This window comes from Lycium ferocissimum, chromosome 4 (assembly GCF_029784015.1).
Source record: "Lycium ferocissimum isolate CSIRO_LF1 chromosome 4, AGI_CSIRO_Lferr_CH_V1, whole genome shotgun sequence".
Lineage (NCBI taxonomy): Eukaryota > Viridiplantae > Streptophyta > Magnoliopsida > Solanales > Solanaceae > Lycium > Lycium ferocissimum.
Window position 1 is genome coordinate 27,890,138 of NC_081345.1, and position 21,702 is coordinate 27,911,839.

Below are 21,702 nucleotides of genomic sequence, written 5' to 3' on the forward strand. Positions count from 1 at the left end.
AATGTAATACTCGTCTCAAATTAGCTATCATGTTTCACTTTTGGAGAGTCAAATTGACTAATTTTTTAAGCTAAATTAAACTAGATCAACTCAATATTTTATTAAAAAAAAAATCAAAAGCTATACGAAAAATACTACAAGTTACAACATTTCTCATGTCAATTTGATAAAGAAAAAAAAATTAAAATTTTGGTCAAAACCTAATTTCACTCTCATGATGTGAAATACGACAACTAATTTAGGACAAAGAGAGTTTTACAAGAATCGGAATATTTTTCTTTCGTCGGAGATCAAAAGAACAATTAATTGCCACATCACAAAATTATGACCATGTACCAACCAAATATAGGATCTATACCCTGGTGTATATGGACTTGATATTAGCTATGCGTGATTTCAACAAGGGAACTATAGGAAATAGTTATTGGGTCGGATTCATCCATAAAAGGTGCTAATTAGTCTGTTAGCTCGTTAGTCCATTATATTATTGGATTGTGCTTCTCCTAAACCCTATCTCTAATGATACATATATCTAGGTTGTGGACAAAGAGATCATCCATCCGCTTCATGAGGATTCCCGACAATCGCTGACACGATCTGTCTCCGCAAAGGAGAAATCCGTAAGTCTCCTAATCTATATTGACAATTCAAATACTACAGGAACAATAATCAATTTCCTTGCCTTTTTAATTATTGTTTAATAATCATAAATTTATTTATACTAACTAATTAATGTCTGAACTCAGAAATTTAGCAGAATGTACCTAGATGGCGTGAAGCAAGCTGCTATCTGAATGAAAGAATAAACAATTGCAAACTAAACTTGTACATATTTCAAGTTTCCACCGATTCTTTGACCAAAGTGTACGTTGCTACATTAGACCATGAGTGAACTTTTTTATAATAATCGAAATCCCATTTTAAAAAGGTGAAAAATCTATCTAGCATAAACAGGGGCAAAGGTGAAAAATCTATCTAGCATAAACAGGGGCGTATCTAGCATAGCAAGTTAGGGGTTCCTTCTTCGACGCAGAGCATAAATTTATGTGTAAAAAGTTATTAAAATTATAATAAATAGTTGACATGAACCCATAACTTTAAAAATATAATGGGTTCAATACGAAAAATCTTAATATTAAACCCCTAGAATTTAAATCCTGAATCCGCCTCTGCATAAACCAAAGTGAGCAACTTCTCATGACGTGGTGCAGGTTCAACTTGGCAAGGAGCATCTAGTATAGTCGATAACTGGTGTACTTTTATTAAGAAACCAATTTTCCAGCACAACTACATAAATTTTAGTAAATGCATTGCGTCTGGTAGTGAAAATATGGAGTAAAAGATTCTACGAGTACGACTCATGAAATTTTTGCCCGTGGTTCCTTTTTGAGATTAAAAAAAAAAAAAAAAAAAAAGTTATACACAACAAATTTTACCCGTAGTTCCTTTTTCATTTAATTTAATTAGGAGAGATATTTTAGGGATATAGAAAGCTGCTTCTTTTTTTTCTTTTTCAGAATGTGTCTTCTCAATTATTATTCAAATCAAAAGCGAGTAAGTAATTACTTTTTAGCATATACTAATAATTTTTTTGGCTGACATGTAGAACCAACATCAACAGGTGTACGCAACATCTCATGAGTCGTGACCACTTCTTTAACGTACACTAATTATAACTACTTTTTTGACTTCTACATCTCCTGATAATAAGTTCTCCCACCATCTCAATTCTCATCCTAATGGATTTGACTAGTGAAGGTGGAAATGTAACTTCCTCATCGTACATTATTTCAAAGAAAAAGACATCAAAGTGCTGCATATGCTAATGAGGGATGCTGCATCTGCTAATGAGGGAAATAAAACAAATGGAAGTCATGGTGTATTCTTCTACTAAACTCTGTGCTGTACAAATTTAGTAACTGGGGTATAAGATATGGGTTCAACTTGTAAATACTAAAAGATAAGAAAAAAATATATTATCATATCATCTAAAAGACACTTGCAATTAAATATCCATAACAAGTGAAATATATAAAAAATAAGACCAGTAACCTGTTACAACAATAAATTACTTGATTGTGTAATAGTTCTTTACACTAAATCTCATGGTATGTAAGTTAAGTTCATGTGAGAAACATTTCCACATTGCTGCAATAGTACTGGTTCAGTCCTATGCTTATTGTGGAGGAATTCCTGCTAACTTTTACTGTAACAATGTCTAATAATATTTCGAGTCAATAGTACTCATTCTAAGGGAGACAAATATATATGGCTGCCAAACTTCTTGGTTTTTACTTATATCAGCAAATTTCGAAATCCAATATCTTAAACCTCTCTATGAATTTCCCCTTTCTCTGAATTTCAAAGGTTGATTTGCATCTGCGGATTTAATAGTTTAATGGAAAAGTCCACACGCTGCTGCAACAAGTAAAGTGCGTGGCTATTAAAAGTTCATAATTTATGCATTAATGATTTTTTTTTTAAAAATGTATAATTACGTGTCTGCATAGGTCGGGTTGGTTCGGATTTTGCATTTATCAAACCAAACCAATTATTTTGATTTTCTATGTTTATAAACCAAACCAATGAAATTCGGATTTTTCATTCACAGTTTTTTTCGATTTTTTTTTTTTCGGTTCGATATGAAATATCTTACAACAAAATTTATTTAACTTTGTGAGATATGATGTAAATACTACATTATTTCATACAGTCATACCTAATCTAATTCAGCGTAAACAATTACACACAGTAATATCAACTACCACGCCACAAAAGGGAGAAAGATTCATATCATATATTGCGAGCTCAAGTTTTAGAACTTGAATCCTTTCTAACATCAGAAACTTTATGTACACAGAAAAATTTGATTAAAAATTGATGGATTTCTGCCAGGTATAAGAAAAATATAATTTCATTTACGTTAATATATACAGACATGGGGAAAAACATTTTGTTTTGATTTGAGCTTCCTTTAAGTAAATATATATGGACTGTGGGATACAATTCCAAGATTAAAACATGGTGTTAAAATGTCAAAAAATAAAAAACAATGACAAAGTTAAAGAAATTACATTTACAGAATAAATTATAAATATAATGTCGAATTGACTTCGTCTCGGTTTGACTTTTTTTTAGTTAATACCAAACCAAATCAATTGTGGTCAGATTTTTCTTTTCTATACCAAACCACTAGTCGGTCTTTTTTTTTCCGGTTTGACTCGATTTGTGGGATTGATGCGATTTGTCCGTTTTCTTTGTACACACCTACAGTCAGGTCACTAAGTAATTAGTGACATATCTCAATTGATAACGTAATAAAAATGATAACTAACCAGCTATAACATGCTAAACTACACAAATAGCGTTCAATTTTTACAATGTTGGTGCAACAATTATATCCTTTGAGAAATACCTACTTTTTTGGAATGAAACAAAGTCATATCGCATGTTCATCTGTTTCAATTTTTCCTTCTTTAGATCATTCATCCGCTATAAACAGGTTGATCGTATAACATGGTCTTTGCACAAAGTAGTAACTCAAGAGAAAGCAATATGGCTATTCACAAAGTTGGTTTCCTTGCTCTCCTCCTCTTGTGTGGTAAGCAATTTCAGCATAACTTTTTTAAGATATAAACTAAAAGTGATACTTTGTTAAATAATGAAAAGGGATATTTCAGGATAAAACACGGTTCTTGATTGTGCTTGTACTGTCATGCTTAGGAAGTGAAATGATTTTTTTATGTCAAATTGTTTTTTGTTTGATTATATGTTACTTCAGATATAGAATGAAAGTTAGGGCCTTAGTGACTAACAAGATGGATTTATTTTATATGCATCGATAGTGGAACGAATTCTCAAACCGGCATATACTTTAACGGGTTTTAGCAAGTTATATTTTTATTCTGTAAAAGAATTAACTTATATACACTAGACAGTGTCAAAACAAGTTCGACGTACACTATTAAGTGACCGATCTAAAAGATAAAATCACAGGTAAGCATTCATAAATAAGGAGCATTAGTAACCTAAACAATAAGGTTGATAATTAACCTGCTACAAGTAGTTAAAATACATTCATGCGATCATAATGCACAAAAATTATACACTCATTATAGAATACTTAAATCCATAACCTTTTTTTTTTTTTTTTTGGTAAATCAGTTAAATCCATAACCTGATAGTGTATATGTCCGAAGATGGTAAAAACTTACTTGTTTATACCAAATTAATGAAGGCAAGACGTGTATCTTTTACCTACACATTTATCACTAGACCATAGTTAATTAGTGATACGGATTTTCACTTTAACTGGTTGCATTTGTAGGAACACTTGTACTAGGAGGCAAAGTGGCAACTGCAGATGAGAAGTCATGTCCTCGGAATTGCATCAACGATGCAGCTTACATGATTTGCCCAACTCGCCATGGACGACATAAGTTAATTGAATCTTATTGCGACAACTGTTGCACTTTACCTGAAAACTGCAAGCTTTTCAAAGAGAATGGTGATCTCATTTGTACTGGAACTGATTACTAGTTGGAATGCTACTAGCTAAACTACATAAATATTTGCTGTATGTAATAAAGCCTGAGGTCATGCTCCTTAGGTGATCTCTAATGTGTCATGGAATTTTGACATTCCTTGACTAAGCTTTTATAAAGCTAAAAAAGTTTAATCATCTTATATAGTAAATTACTGAGCAAAGCTTCTCATCATAATTAAACTTCTTCTATGCTAGTTGTCGCCTACCATAATCCTTCTTTATCCGCACTTGAAACTGAACTGTTACTTGGGTGGGAAGCTCACATAGGCAGAACTACAAAGCGATGACAAATACGACATAAGAAATGTGGTGAACATCAAGGTCATGGTTCAATTCCCAAGAACAACATATTGTGTGCGGCAGTGATTTTTTTTTTTTTTTTTTTTTTGGGTAGGCGAGTTGGTGGGGGTGGGGTGGGGGGGGGGGGGGCGGAGGAAGTGATTGTTAGGTAACTCCAACATCCTACTTATGTCAAGGCGCAGGTGAAGGTCAAAGATGGCCCAAGTTGGAGCCATGATTGAATAGGGCACTTGCTTGATGGGTTTGATTAAGAAATAAAGTTGTGCTCTTGACATCAGCTATTACTTTTCGCATAATGATATAAACGTTTGATCCTAACAAGACTCACCCACAACAGATTCAGTCACGAAGGAGCTACCTGCAACATTGAGGTGTTGCATACAAACTGTGATAGAAGCTAATCAGTGGTCCAGTAACAATGACATAATGTTACCTCCAGCATATAAGCAACAGTACCCTCGTCATTGGCATTGATATAAGCTGTGTAGACAGACTGCAGAACTTTCAATAAAAACAAGACTACTATCCTCAAGCCAAACTAGCCTGAGCGGAATGCAGAACCTTCAATATAGCAATAAATAAAAACTGCCCCTATTATCATAAATAAATGGTTAAGCCTCTGGAGATAAAAGAGTAACTCAAACCTACTACATTAAAGACCAAGCGGTATCTGTGACCAAATGAGAATTATACAATTATACATATATTCAGAGGTTACACAAACTATATAAATTGAAGTCATGTTGCACAAGCAGCATGCTGGCGTGGCATCGAATAACTACATGTTGCTCCCAGAAACTTTATGATCCTCGATGCCTAGAGATAATCCTGATGTATGATTAAATTGATCCCTCGTCATAAAAACTGAATGTGGTTGCTGGTATGGTGGGCTCAAGCTTGATTCCAATATCTGATGTGGAAGTGCCGCGTTTTCTTTTGTGAATGCTGCACTTGTGCCAACTCTTTGTTTCTTTGATGACCTCTCACCGTTAGGGCTCTCTTGGCAATCAGAGTCTGAACTTAGAGGCTCATGATGTGAAGAGAATGATTCATCCATAGAAAGGCTCTTGGTTGGGACATGTGCTTTTACAGGCTTATCGACATGAGGGGTCTCAGATGATGGTGCAGGAGTCCCTGGATCAGTCCTGTTATCAGATTCTGGGCCGTTGTCACCGGTTGGAGGAGCAGTGACCCCAGAACCAGGAACTTCAAGAACTCCACTGAGCCGTTGTTGCTCTTCGATTATCTTCTTCAAATACTTCCCTTGGGCTTCTATTCTAAGTTGTAGCTGTTTCTGGACCTGTTAATTTAAGAAAAAAGAGGGCATGAAACTTTTGCAGGACTTGATTAACGGGAGTCCTCCATGCAGAATAGTATGCTTAACAAACTCAAGAGAAGTAAAGCAAAGATGAATTTAATTATTCCAAGTGAATTTCTGTCCATTTCATAAAGAATGGTCAATTAATCACGAGCTTTTGGTGAAACAATAGATAATTTCTGTCAGTTTCTAGGAATTTTTTTTGGGCAGAATGAAGTTAATCTATAAAGTATGGCCATTTTCATTTGGTAGCCATGCCCATGAGCATGTCCAAGAGTCTGCATGAAAATGGTCAGACATATGGGAATTTTGATCCTCTAACATAGAATATTGTTAACCTATAAGAAAGATAATCTTTCTGTTACAACTTGTTTTTGCATTATTCCTCACTTAGAAAAAGAAAAACGTCTTTTGCATTATTTCTCTTCCTCTTAATAGCTTCGAACCAATGGAAGGCTAATACCTCTACCACTACAAAACAAGGAAAGTTGGTATACTTTCTGTTACATTATCACTACATCAAAAGAGGCTTTTAGCGGCAATAGTTATTGCCACAAAAACATTTACCAGCAATTGGCTAAATGCCATTAGATCCAAGGTCGCTAAGCCTTTAGCGGCATAAATTGTTAGGGCTAAAGTTTTGTATTGCCACTTGCAGGTAATAATTGATTCTAGAATACAATTAGCGGCAATTAAGTTATTGCCATTAACTAATTGCCGCTAAAAGCATATTTTGTTGTAGTGTATTCCATTTCATAAACAATGGACGGAATAGTGTATATCACACTAGTACAGTTGCTCCGCCTTTTAAGAGACTCGATATACTCAGAGAAACATTTTCTTGACACAAGATAAGTAAATGAGGGAAAAAGATTCTTGCAGGTGTTTGTTTAAGCAGCATGCTGAAGACTTTTAAAGCGAAATTTAAAAAGTTGGTGGTTAGCAATTGCTTATTATTTTTGCAACTGTGCAAAAGACTAATTTCCTATTGGAAAAGAGAAGGAATATTCCTGTTACAAAAGCAGGAAAGTTAAGACTCTCCTCCACCTTCCTTTACCTGTCAATTAAATGCTTCCGGAGGACTATATCCATACCAATTATCCAAAAACCATTAAAAGAACCTACCTCCAGTTGCTCATGGAGTCGCTTTTGCACCTCCATCTGCAGCTTTAGAGCCGTAGTGATTTCCACACCTCTGTTAACAAACAATTCTCACTCAGGTAAAATATTTAAGATCCTCAAAGATACAAACCACTTAGATTTTTCAATCAAACAAAGACTGTCTATATGGTCATTTTAGAACAGATTACTAGTGTAGATGCATTCCCAGTTTGTGAGCATTCAAAAGAGATCTACACAAGAAACAAGGGATAATCTACTCACGATGAACCATCCAAACTTGAAAGCATATCCCTTGATTCTTTCTTATCAGAGTTTTTACCTTGCAATCACAAGACGAAGCCACGTTAGTAAGTTAGCATTACTGGATTAGAACCAACCTCAGCACATTTTCAAATAATCAAGCAGGTTCAAAATATAAGGAACAAACGACCATGAAGATTTCGAATTCCATCAGAACCTACCATCAGATGAGGAATCTGGAAGATATTTAGCAAGTCGATATTTCTGAGTCAACAGGAAAATAAATGCAAGTCAGTTACCCTAACAAAATATAATACAAGCACACATCCCCGGAGGATAAGTTGTAAAAATAAAATGTGGTGAATGTATACCTGTAAATGGCTTTTTACATGGTAAATGGTTAGTCCTTGTACACCCATGACTCTAAGAACGCCTTTCGGTGTAGCTCCTGAACCGTAGAAAAGAATATCAATAACATTTATTAATTTTTTGGATAAGGAAAAGTAAATTTATAACAAAGAGTACCAAAGAGGTACAGCAGAAGTACAAGAGGTCCTAACAGGACAGCAGTTACAGTATCAAGGCTTCCAAAAAATCCAAAAGGAAAGGCTGGATTTTCTAGCATACTGCCCCTACACCACATGTAAACACAAGGAGATACTGGATACTTTTGTCACACCTCAAAGAGTTGGTACTTCCTCTGTCCTTTTTATGTAACATGGTTTGACTGGCATGGAATACAAGATAGTTTGACTTATATATTATCTAAGTGGTAGTTACACTGGACTAAATGTTATGTAACAGTTAAAAATTTAGTAGCAATCATCACATTAAAACTTAAATCTGATTACTTAAATAAATATGAATTCTAGAAACTTGAAGCAGTTGTATAAAGTAATTCTTTAGTTGAAGCGTCAGACATTCTAGGACGTTTAAAAAAGGAAAAAGTGTAAATATGAATTAGGAAAAAAGTGTATTAGTTATTACAGTAGCCAAATCCACATAATTTAATGATTGACTGCTGGTAGATCATACATTATATAAACATACAAATTGAACCTTATAGCACCTTACAAATTTACCAAAGTTCAATTATATCTCCAATTGCAAAGATTTTAATAAGCTATCATTTTATTTTTTACGGATATTTTGCATAAAGCTAAAGCTTGAGCAAATATATGGAAAAATAACCAATAATCGGGTCAAGTGAAAGTTGACCGCCCAGATTCTTGGGAGCAGGGTCGCATTTACATTGCCATCTACCATCGGTTATTTATGATTTGTGTATGCTTGTGCACAAGCATCTCTGTGCACCCGAGTACCTGACTGTAATGCTCCCAAAGGACTCTCCAAAAGGTAGAAACCCAAGCCACTCCAACATAGCTACCGTGGTCCATAGGCAAGAGTGGTGGGGTGTGTGTGGGGGGGTGGGTTACATAAGGAGACTGACCAAAGTGAAAGTCCAGAAACTTACTATCCGGGCCACCAAGTTGTGCTACAGCATCAACAAATCGCTCATGAAGCTCGTTGGTCCAACGCAGACGTTGTTTTGAGGCAAGACTGGGATTGTTGTTGCCTCCACTCATCGGATCCATTGAGCCGCCACCACAGTCTAATGACTGGCTATGCACAGCTGCATTGTTCTGGACTAAGCTTGGACTGGGAGCGCCTTTGGGCTGATACATTTCATTTATCTACAGAAAATAATGAAGCAGTCATAAAACAAAGAATTAAAAAGTACTACAAGAATTTCAAAATCAGCAAAAGAAATAAAAGAGCATTACTTTCTCAAACTCAATGCACAGAAAACAAAAGATCAAGTCCTCTTGAAAATGCTCCCATTCCCCTGATTCTATATAAAGAAATATTGTCACCACGTACCCTTTTTTACATTTATAACAATTCCCTGGCCAACTAATTCTCCTATATGTTAGTTAACTCATTATTTATTGAAATTGTCTTAGCCATCAAAGTATTCAATTTCACAAGGGCAGACACAAGTTGAACTCTGTGGTAGCTCGAGCACCCATCGCTTTTGACTGGGGATGAGGGAATCTATATATTTATAGAGGCAAGAAATGGTGAAATATGAGTGAGCCGACCAAGACTCAAAAAGTCAGTCAGTACATTGGTTAATAAGGCGGATGAAGCAGTTCTATATTTCCTCGTGGTGCAGGGTCAAATCTCCCCTCAAGAATTTTGTCTTTTTCAGCTGAAGCTTTTTATTTCCATTTCTTTTTACTTATTTACAACAACAACAACATACCCAGTGTAATCCCACAAGTGGGGCCTGGGGAGGGTAGAGTGTACGTAGACCTTACTTCTACCTTTGTGGGGTAGAGAGGTTGTTTCCGATAGACCCTCGGCTCAAGTAAAATAGGAACAATCATCAGAATAGCAAGAAAACTAAAGCAGAAGAGACAGTAAGTAGTAATAGAAGACTAAGAACACGAATATGTGAATACTAAAATAAGAAATACAAGAAAATGCTGGAAATAATACTACTCCAACAAGAAAGGAAAATACTATTAATCCTATTACTAGCCTTCTACCCTAATCCTTGTCCTCCACACCCTCCTATCTCGGGTCATGTCCTCAGTAAGTTGAAGACTAGCCATATCCTGCCTGATCACCTCTCTCCAGTACTTCTTCGGCCTACCTCTACCTCTCTTTCAGCCCTCCATCGCCAGGCTCTCACACCTCCTAACCGGAGTATCTATGTCTCTCCTTTGGACATGTCCGAACCATCTCAGTCTAGCCTCCCGCATCTTGTCCGTCACGGAGGCCACTCCACCTTGTCCCAAATCTCTTCATTTTTTTACCATATTTGTTGTCCTTTTTTACTTTGTCATTTCCGTTTTTACTTTCTTTCACAATTTTCGTATCCACTAAAAAAGGATAGCCCGGTGCACTAAGCTCCTGCTATGCCGGGGGTCCAGGGAAGAACCGGACCACAAGGGTCTATTATACGCGTGCCCTTACCCTGCATTTCTGCAAGCGGGTGTTTCCACGGCTCGAACCCGTGACCTCCTGGTCACAAGGCACCAACTTTACTAATTACGCCAAGGCTCCATATCCACTCTTCTCCCAAAACAAAAACAAAAAAATAAAATCCTTTTTTTTTTTTTTTTGAAACTGGTAAATTAAAAAAAAAAAAAAAAATTCCTTCTTTTCTTCATTCGCTTTTCCTTTTTTACTTTCTCACCCCCCTCCCCCACCCACCCAAAACAAAACCACAATCCCACGTTCCTGAAGCATGTGAAGCTCCCTCTTCCTCAACAGTAGAACGAAACTCATCCTTCCTAACCTCTCCCGAAAAAACTTCAGCGTTCTTCTTCTCCCTCTCGCTGGTCTGAACAGTTTGGCTTTTCTGCCGACGTGATCCCCCTCCCTCTAAATTTTTCTGTTTGACTTCTGATACTAAGGGACCAATTAAATATAGTTTAAAATTGGCATTTGTAAATATAGGAACTTCCAAGTTATGTTAATCTAAAGCCAATATTTTTGCAATAAATTGAGTGTAAGCAATGATGCTTCTATTTATCGTTTTCAAAATATGTAAACGCGAAGGACAATTGTGAATAACATTATCCTTTTTTCTTTTCTTTTTTTTTTTTTTTTTTTTTTTCCTTTTTTGACAATGGTAAACAAATAACATTATCTTTTTTTAGCTATAAAATTAATTATAGTTTACATGTTAAATAAGTTCACCATCAAGTTTCAAATAGACGTATCACTTGTACATTGTGCCAATAGCTAGTAGAGAACCCGTGAATTTAACATCCTGGGTCCACCACTGTCGCTATCGGCTTTTGCCCTTGTACTCAAAATTGACTAGTCTATAGTAGTGTACAAGGACGGCATTCCCTAGTTTCAACAACAATAATAATTATGACTCGACTCGAAACTAGTTGAGGTCGCCTATCTGAATGTTATGCGGATTGCAATTGTAAATAGACAAGGGTATAATAGTCCAATTAAGAAGGTACGAGGGGAACAATATTCATTTAGCTAGTTGGAAGTTAGTTTATTACTACGTAATAACATTGTTAAGAGGTTTTCAATAGATGGTTAACGGAGGTTAACGATATATTACTTGTATACGGGCCTTTTTGCCCTCTTTATGAAATTTATTACTTTATCAAGAAAAATAATGGGGGTTAATGATACAAGCTAGCTCATTACACTGTAACGCTCATTCAAGATCATATCAATAATACTTTATCACCTCACTCCATCTGTGTAGCTCAATTCAGAAGCTATTCTTTTTCTTCTTAGCTTTCTTGAATGAGCACACTCATTCAACTCTAGATATCTATTTCACTTTACTTGTACATTTTGGAGGAGATTCTCTGAAACTCACAATCCCAGGTTTCAAATGAGCTAAACTTATACTACCTCCGTCTCAAAATATTTGTCACAATTTTCATTTACACGCCCCTTAAGAAATCTTTTATAAGGGTAGCATTTTCACTATTGTACCCTCTTAACATATTTCAAGTAACCACTCCTCAATAAATATTTACTCCATCAATGGTGAGAACCTCTTAAATATTGCTAATTAATACAAGGGTAAAATGGGAAAAAGTTACTTAATTTTGTCTTGATTAAATAGAACGACCAATATTTTGAGACAAGTATTTTCAGTAAGGACGACAAATATTTTGAGACAACTATTTTTAGAAAGGACGACAAATATTTCGAGACGGAGGGAGTATATTACGACTAGTAATTTTCACTAGGAATGGCAATAGGGCGGGTTAGGGCAGGTTAGGGCGGGTCAAGCCTTGACCTGCTAAGATTTCGACCCGCCCTGCCCTGCCCCATTTAGCATTTTCAAAAAATTTGCCCTGCCCTGCTAAGCCCCGCCCCGCCCCGCCCCGTTTATGTTATCTTTCATTTCACCTCTTTATTTTTCACTTTGGAGCATGGATTTTTTTATAAAAAATCCTTTTGATTTTTTTAAATTGGTTGAACAAACAATTCCTGAAATTGAATCTTTTTTTTTTTTTTTTTTTTAATCGTTAGGATTTGAAAATATAATTAGTAATCAATTCCTGCAAAGATTATTGTGAAAGAAAAAGGTCATTGTCATAGTAATGTTGCACTAGTATTTTGTGAACTGCAAAGATTGATCCTAGCAAAGATCGATTTTCACAAGTTTTTTAGTAAAACAAAGTTCCAACTAGTTCTAAAAAGTGCAGTTGAATCATAGTTTTCAATTAAAACCTGTTCACAAGAACCAATCTTCAACAATCTTTTTCACTTATTTTCCGTTGCCAACCAATCTTCAAAAACCAGGCATAAAGTACGGAGAAGATGATAATAAATCTTTACAATAAGAAATGGACTGATGGTCTCATACCAATAAAATTGAAACAAAAAAGTGGAATAAACCCAACATCAAAAACCTGAAACAAATATCATTGTATTAGAAAATGTATATGTCCATCTTATGATATACCAACCGAACTACACAGAATTAGCTGGACACACAATGATCCAAACTACACAAAAGCTGTCCAGATTTCAACAACCAAACAATGCAAAAATCAAATTTTGCCCTGCCCTGCCCTATTAAAAAAATTCAAAAAATAAATTTTGCCCCGCCCTGCCCTGTTTAAGCGACGCCCTGCCCTGCCCTGTTAAGGGCTTGCCCTGCCCTGCCCCGCTCCGCCCTGCCCCAATTGCCATCCCTAATTTTCACCAGCTGCTCAAGTCACCCCTGGTATCATATATAATTCACTTAAGCTAAACACAAATTTACACTGATAAGCCTTTTCCCTGATTCTCCAAAATTAAGTATTCAAATAAAATGACCCCAAACAGTATAGAATGAATTTCAAGAAATTCATATTCCAACACCAAATTAGTTTGAGATTGAGACCTAGTTATTGTTGTAGTTGTAGTATAGGAATATAAAAGAACAACAACCACAAATTCCAATATATACCAAAAATTCAGAATTACAATCACCCTTTTAATTTTACCAGCTAATTAACTCAACCCCTTGTATTAAACACTTCATTTCAGCTCATAACACAAGTTATTACTTGTAATTTTCCTCTCTAAAGCTTCAAAAGAAAAGAAAAAAGTAGTCAACTCAAGTCATCTACCATAACCCTAAATTACATGCCCAAACCCCACATAATTCATCAAAGGAAAACATAAAAATTCAATCTTTAAATTTCATCACTTATACAACACACCACAAAATCAAGAAACTGACCAAACAAAACAAAAACGAAAAAAGAATCAGAAGATTGAGAAATAGAAACAAGAAGCTCACAAAAGAAGATTAATTTATAAAAATAAAACAATCTTACAGTGATAATAGCGAAGCGATCTTCGAATTCCTCACTCTTTCAGTATTTTTGAATTTCTTGAAACTTTATTGAGGAGAAAATTTGTTTTAAGTAAAAAATAAGGGGGTTCCAAAGTAAATAAAACTTAAAACTGACCGCGGGCAGGATTAGACTGCCCAAGTTGAGAAAGACATTGTTGTTTAATTAACTTGGCCGGCCCGGAATCTACTTTGTAATATTCCGGGACAAGGTGATTATAAGTTATTTTGATAAGTCCTGTTTTGCAATTTGGATTTTTCTTATTTGATTGGTACTATTGGCTTTTTTGGACCATCTCTTCTCTTCAATTCTTTTCTTTCATTTTCAAACTTAGTGTTTTTTTTTTTTTTTTTAAAAGATATTTTGGTAATGAGTAAGTACAACTTTTCCTTCTGATTGGCAAGCTTTCATTTCGAAAATACTTGCCCACATTTGTTATGTATGTCAGATCCAATAATTTGATTGAGGAATATAACTTAAAGTAAGAATATATGGTTAAGTGATATAAGTGAGTATACAAAATAGATATCTTGAAATCTTTTCGACTAGGGATGGCAATAGGGCGGGGCGGGTTAGAGTCTTTGGGGGTTTACGCGGGTTTGCCCCGCAACCGCACCGTCCCACGCCGTTGGCCGTCCCTGCTCTCCGTCTACTTTTACTTGTCCACTGTACTAAGTAGGTGTTTGGCCATGAAAATTAAATACTTTTCACTTTATTTGATATTTTGGAGTTAGAGTTGAAGATGGAGTTGTGTTTGAAAACGTTTTCTAGAAAAAAGTGAAAAAATTTCATGGCCAAACGGCCCTTAAAAGTAGATGTCCACCTTTACTTGTCCATTTTAGAAAATCAAGAGAAAAATTACTATTTTATGCCTATTTTATCCTTATTAAACACTATAATTATTTTTAATTCTTTTCCCAATATATAATAATTAGGGATGATATAGAAATTATCATTTTATTTATTGCTTAAGGAGTGTGTCAAATCAAATTTGAACAACTAAACATGGACGGTGAGAGTATTTATTAATTTAATATAAACATAAGGCGTAGGCGTCTCTTTCCTTTCTTTCGGTACTCCCATTTGGACTCTGATTGATCCTGATTCACATTGTGTAAGGTTCATTTAACGGTAGAAATGCTTCCTAATAAGATTTTTTTCCATATTAAGGGCTCAAACCCAAGTCTATGATTAAGGGTGGAGGGATCCCATCCATTCAATCACAAACCTTAATTGATGTCTTATTTTGGAATTTAATGAAATATTCAATTAATTATAGTTGATTCGATCGATCTAACACGAATGGTGTATATATTAATCCCCTTCATCTAATAGTTTATTTTATGTACTTTCATATCCAATTCATTTCATCTCTTCTCCAGCCATAAAATTATCGTTCATATGCCTTGAGCTGGTTTTTGGAGTATCAAGTGACACATTTGGAGGTGACTAGGCACTTTTTTGGCATTCTTTAATAGTTTAATTAGAGAATCTCATTAGTGACAAAAAAAATTAGAGAATCTCATTCTTAGCTTTAATTTAATGGGGTTGTCAATAAAATATTTTTTAATTACTTTTTCTTTATTTCTAGTATCAGTATAACAACAACAACATCATACCCCGTGTAATCCCACATGTAAGTTTAGAGAGGATAGGATGTACGCAGACCTTATATCTACGGCTCTACCTTTTTGGGATAAAGAGACTATTTTCAATAGACTTTATTTGTAGTATGTGCTTAACAAATTATATTCAAATATATAATTTTTCTTAATTGGTCGGAAAAAGATATTTAAATATTTTGAATATTCAAATATATATTCAAGAAAAAAAGATAATCCTTTTTGGAGCGATCTGTAATCCGGTGTCAAGTACAAAGTGGTGAATACCATTCTTTGTATTTGTCTTTTGCTCAACTTGGGAGGCAGTGCCACTCGGATTTCACAAAGAGAAAGCTGCCTTCTCGTCTTAGTAAAGACCTCTTCCCCTCGTAGGATCTTGAGAGCTAATATATTAAAATAATCAGTTTCTTTACTTTTGTTTTTGAAGGTATTAATGACTTTTAAATTTTGTGTTTGCTTTTTATCGCAAGAAAAGATGCTATTTCATCCCTGAAAAGTTAGGTTTGTGAAGAAATATCTATCATAAAAACATATGCAAAGCCACTACATTAAGCCAAGTGTAACAACCCGAATTTATCAACACAACACCAACATAAATTATACTTACAGCATCCAAATTACAACTGAGAATTGGAACAACAAGGTAATAATGAACAATACTAATGGGGAAATCTAAGAATAACAGGGGAAGAAGGTAACCAGAAGGGGATGAGATACTAGAACATAGAAGGAGGAGGAGGGGATAACAGACCGAGCCAAAGCTTCAACATAAATCGCATAAGCCCATTGCTCCTGGAATGCACTGTTTATCGACCCGGATCTCACACACATTTTTTTGCACGGATATTGGGTTCGAACCCCGCTCGTGCATAAAATAAAAAATAATTTCGCGAACGGCCGGGGAGAGTGTGCTTGATCCAAGATACAATCCTTAAGGAAAAGCAAAGTTATGCGGAAAAGACTTTGCCTTGAGACATTTTTTTTTTTTTTTTTTTTTTTTTTTTTTTAACTTTTCAAGGCACACTTGCATACTGATAGGATATGACTTAATTAAAAGTAATAGCACACCATAAAAACTAAATTATCTGTGAGACAAGTTATGGGCATAACTTTAGTTTTTCCTGCGAGTTATGTCTTTGCCTTGAGACATTTTTTTTTTTTTTTTTTTTAACTTTTCAAGGCACACTTTAGTTAAGGCATACTTTTGGTTATGCCTTAATTACATTAGTTCCTTTAAAAAAGTTATGCGCAAAACTAAATTATGCCTCATGAAAAATCCCCTCCGCATAACTTTAGTTTTTCCTTTTTTTTTTTTTTTTTTTTTAAACTTTTCAAGGCACACTTTTAAGAATACTTTTGGTTATACCTTAACAAAACTAAAGGAAAAGTTTTGCCTCATAAGGAAAAAATAGTTATGCCCCTCCCGCATAACTTTAGTTTAAAGGAAGTTATGCGGAAGCTTTGCCTTGAGACATTTTTTTTTTTTTAAACCTTCCTAATTTCCTTAATTCCCCAAGCGCAGTTCCTAAGGAAAACTAAACTTATAATGATATGCCCTCCGCATAACTTTAGTTTTTCCGCGGGAGGGGCGATAACTTTGCGAAATTATTTATTTATTTTTTTTTAACAAGGGCAAAACAATGAGGGGCAAAATTTAAAGACCTATGAGGGGCAAAATTTAAAGACCACCCCGAAGAAGGGAATTATTGCCCCTCACACATAACCAACATTTTTTTTTTTTTTTGGTCTAAATTCATAACACCAAGTGACAATATCGTAAAAAGCCACCTGATTTCTAATTTTAAAAAAGAAAAACAAAAAAGTAAAGGATAAAGGAAAAAAATACCCAAAAAATACTAACCTAAACCAACCCCAAAGCGCCCTTACCAACGTTCCTAATTTCCCTATTCCCCATATGACTTCCTCTTTCCCAATTTATATGATATAGTTTGACCAAGCACGAAATTATTTTTTTTTTTTAAAAAGGAACTATAATAGAACTTGTGGTCCGAAACAAGCCATGATATTGTTGTAGCTCTAAATCATTTCGTTAAGGGTAAAAGGGGAAGTTTAAGTTAAATTATTTCAAAATATAAAAATGTATTATTCTTTTCAAGACAAACTAAAAAGGAAAGTGTATCACATAAATTGAGATAGAGGGAGTATGTTTTATTAGTACAGTACATCACTTCTAATTTAGATGGTAGGAATAAAGATTAAACATAGGAGCAATCCTTCAAACTGGTTCCTCTTGCTCTCTCTCACATTGTGGGGAACAAAATTCTCTAGAAACCATTGCGAAAACTGAGTCCATATAAGTGGAGGTGACCCACCTGGCATGCTATCAATATAATTTCTCCATTACAGTCAAACTTCTCTATAATGATAGCATTTGTCCGAAAATTTCATGGCTGTTATAGTGAGGTACTGTTATGTACGTATACTGACACTTCATGTTTAGATTTCATTTAGCTGTTATAAACAAAAGTACACAAAAAACTATTTTCCTGTATTTTTTATTTTATAAACAAAAACAAATACTTGTTAATTTAAAATCTCAATTGATTATTATATTATTAACTAAAAATTGAAAAGACTAATAAATTACTCATAAATCCATAACTAGTTATACCGTACCGATAAAAATTAAAATCTAAGGAACATATGCATTTAAAATTAATTAGAAGTTTTAATATTTCAAGTTTGACATAGAATTCTAAAATTGTAAGTAGTTTCATAAATTTCAATCTCTTATATAACGCTTAAATTGACGAAGATTTTTGGTCAAACTTTCAGCAAAAGGGAATTCAATAGCTTTCCTTTAAAGATTGTCTAAGAGCTTAACAATTGATTCTTCTATCTCATCAACACTTTCATTCTCACCTTCTACATCAGCTGTCCCTTGAAATTTACTATGTGCATGATATTAGATGATCAACATAAATATTTTAATATTTATTTTTCCACGTAATATATTTCTTAGAAAATATTATTATACAATATTTGAGTATGGCTGTTATAGAGAGGTAGTTTTACAAAGAGTGTACCGCTATAATGAATGCCATTGTTGTTATAGGTAAAGTGTAGTTATAGAGAAGTAAAATATAACATAAAAATTAGTTGAGAAAATCTTTGTTATAATGAAATGCTATTATAACGAATGACGATTATAGAGAGGCTGTTTGCATCGCTCGTCGACCAAATCATCTAAAATGCGGTATAGTCAATCACAAGGTGGATACCACTAATTCCAAGTCGTGCAACCTCTCAAGAAAACTGATCAGAAATGCATATGCCTCGCTCGGAACTCCAACGTATCCTCTTGAATCTATCACACATCTTCTATAGTAGGACTAGTAGCTGGGTGTGGTGCAATACCCACGAATGGTACCTCATCGAACCGGGGAGCCACAATAGCAGTTGATTGAGCCCCTAGAGTTTGGAATCCTGGACCAAGCATCTGGTTTGGAGTCTAGCCTCCAACACTAGTTAGTGAGCCATCTGGAGTAATAGGCAAAAAGCCCACGTAGCCATACCTCAAGAAAATTGATCAGAAACGCATATGCCTCGCTCTGATCTCCAACATATCTCTTGAATCTATCACACATCTTTTGCTCGTCAACAAACATAGCAGGTCTAGTAGTTGGGTGTGATGCAATACCCAGGAATGGTACCTATCGAACCGGTGGGGCCCCGTGTGCGGTGATCGAGCCATAGAGTTTGGAATCTTGGACCAAGCATCTGGTTTAGAGTCTAGCCTCTAACACTAGTTAGTGAGCCATTAAAGTAAAAATGCAAAAAACAACCCTTAAGATATCCTGTAAGAGCCGAGGTGATGAAGCGGCCCGGAGTAGCAATAAAATTAGCTGATGATGCCTATGTTGGCACAAACTCTTCTATTGAAATCGGCTCATCCTCAGTAACTACCTCCGAACCGGCCAGACACGACTGCGCGCGGGCTTGCACGGCACGTGCTTGGCCTCAGTTGGTCGCAAAGACAAGCTTTACCCTGACCTTGTCCCCTGCCTCTACCTCGTGCCACGACCATAGAAACGAGTGTAGGTACGGGTATGGACTCTTAATCTCCAGTCGCGGTCGAACGAGTCCTCACCATCTGTGAGAGAATGAAATAATGAAATTTATGATCCAATAGAATTAAATATGCATGATAAGGAATGAAAGAATAGAATTTTTCTTTATGTCTTGTAGCCTCTCGAAGATAAGTACGGATGTTATCGTACCGATCCGCAAGACTCTACTAGATATTGCTCTTTTACTCATGAGACTGGTGAACCGAATTGTCACGACTCAAATTCCAAATATCGCGATGACATCTATGTGATTTTTGGATGATGACACCTGAATGTTGAGACCTCAACATCCAACAATTTTACCAATATAATGCATCGTTTAATGCCACAATGTATCTCGCTTGATCTAAATCATTCATGGAAATTAGTTATCTTGGAAAGTAGTGTTATATCCCGTACTTTGTACATTGGGATATTCCGAGCTAATTGCGGAAAGTTACGGACAAAATTTTGTGTTAAGCAAATGTATTGCTTATAATTTTATTGGATGGAAATATTGAGGAAAATTGGAAAGAAGTGAAAATAATATTTCATGAAATGGCCATAAGTGGCAATCCTGGGTCCCACCCTGGTGTCTTGAGCCATGAAATGGTACATGTGTTTCATGTTTTTATTTGTAGGGGCTTGATATATATATACAAGTGATGACCAGAAGACACGATTAGTCAAAACTTAAGAAAATTCAAGAAGCTGGAGAAAAATGGAGAGAACCATTCGGCCAAGAGTTTGTGCGAACATGCTAAAAATTGATCAGAAAAAATATTTTCTCCTAGCATTTCTATTGGAAGGTCTCTTTAACGTGGATTAGTTGTTGGAGCAAGCAAAATGCTTATTCTGCAAAACACAAATCTGTCGAGGAGGAATTAGGTGGAAAAAAGGTAAAGATTCAATCCTCCATACATGTGTTATGGATGACTTGTGCATGTTGTGTGTGTAGAAATGGATGAAAATCATGAAATCTGTAATGTATGTGTTGGGCCATTATGTTGTGTTGTGTAGGAGTGAAGAACTAATTTTATTTAGTATTTTTGGGTTGTGGTGTTGATGCAAATGGAAGTTTAATGGTTCAAATTGAAGTTATAGTCGTTTGTGGCTTGTTATGGAAGCTAATGGAATTTTAATATAGTTTCTTGAATTTATGGAAATAATGTTGTGAACGTGTGGATTAGTGATGTAGTTCATGAATTTGGAAGGAAGAAATGTGTTGTTGTTGCTCCTAGTGTAGTTGGAAGGTTTCGGGTGGAGTGGTGTATTTATTGGGTTGTTTTGAATATTATGTGGATTGCTTGAAATGCTCTTGAATCTCGTTTGAAACCTCGGAAACTTGAACTTGTGAGCGTTGATGTTGGTTTGAATGTATGTAGTCGAATTGAATATAAATGGAATGTTGTCGAATTACGTAGAAAAAGAGTTGCTAGCGTTATAATGCGTTTTGAATTGATTATTGATGTTGTTAATAATTGTTGTTGAAGAAGTTGAATTCTGGGGATGTTGAGTTTATTAAATTTCAAGTAGCTTAAGATTGGATTCTTAGCTTTAATGTTAGTACGAATGATGTTGTTGTAGATCTTGGGAAGCCCGAGACTTAGGTTTGGATTAGCTTGGGAAGCGGACGAGGTATGTAAAGCTTACTCTTTCCTTCTTTTGGCATGTCTTAGACGTAAGTAAGGTATGACATGATATGTGCCTTGGGTAACTCCATTCTTAAGCTCCGAACATGTTTACGATTCTTATTTGCTTCTTGATATTGGCATCCTTAATATAGTCGAGCTATGGTCTTCATGTCTTTTGTATGGTTGGATTTCAAATGTTGCATAAAGAATTTTTGTTCTTAAAAGATTCTATGTCTAAGAATGGCCGTAACTTTCATAAAATTAACCGGATCGGCCGCGATATGTTTGTAGAAGGTTCTATCATAATGTCCCTAACTTTCATATATGGTCTCGGATTGCTATGATATGTTCGTAAAGCGTTCTATAATGACTAATGCCCGTAACTTTCCGGATTTCGATATATGTTTATGATTCCCGAGATGTTATGTGACATATTTCGTAATGATGTTTCCAAGAGTCTAAGTGTGACTACTATTCGGATACTCGAGCGTTGATTTGTTGCTTAT

At 35.2% G+C, this 21,702-nt stretch overlaps 2 protein-coding genes across 2 annotated transcripts; one reads left to right on the plus strand and one right to left on the minus strand.

Moving 5' to 3' along the window:
* The first annotated feature begins 3,452 nt into the window (after positions 1 to 3,452).
* On the plus strand, positions 3,453 to 4,726 carry LOC132054530 (proteinase inhibitor PSI-1.2-like). The gene is made up of 2 exons (XM_059446520.1): positions 3,453 to 3,601; positions 4,328 to 4,726. The coding sequence occupies exons 1-2, from the start codon at positions 3,517 to 3,519 to the stop codon at positions 4,537 to 4,539; spliced, it is 297 nt and encodes a 98-aa protein (XP_059302503.1). The 5' UTR covers positions 3,453 to 3,516; the 3' UTR covers positions 4,540 to 4,726.
* Positions 4,727 to 5,421: 695 nt separating this feature from the next.
* LOC132052084 (myb family transcription factor PHL7-like) lies at positions 5,422 to 14,157 on the minus strand. The gene is made up of 7 exons (XM_059443443.1): positions 13,853 to 14,157; positions 9,001 to 9,220; positions 7,898 to 7,974; positions 7,748 to 7,790; positions 7,548 to 7,605; positions 7,290 to 7,359; positions 5,422 to 6,146 (listed from the first exon to the last, which is right to left on the minus strand). The coding sequence occupies exons 2-7, from the start codon at positions 9,209 to 9,211 to the stop codon at positions 5,625 to 5,627; spliced, it is 981 nt and encodes a 326-aa protein (XP_059299426.1). The 5' UTR covers positions 9,212 to 9,220; positions 13,853 to 14,157; the 3' UTR covers positions 5,422 to 5,624.
* Between the last annotated feature and the right edge of the window lie 7,545 nt (positions 14,158 to 21,702).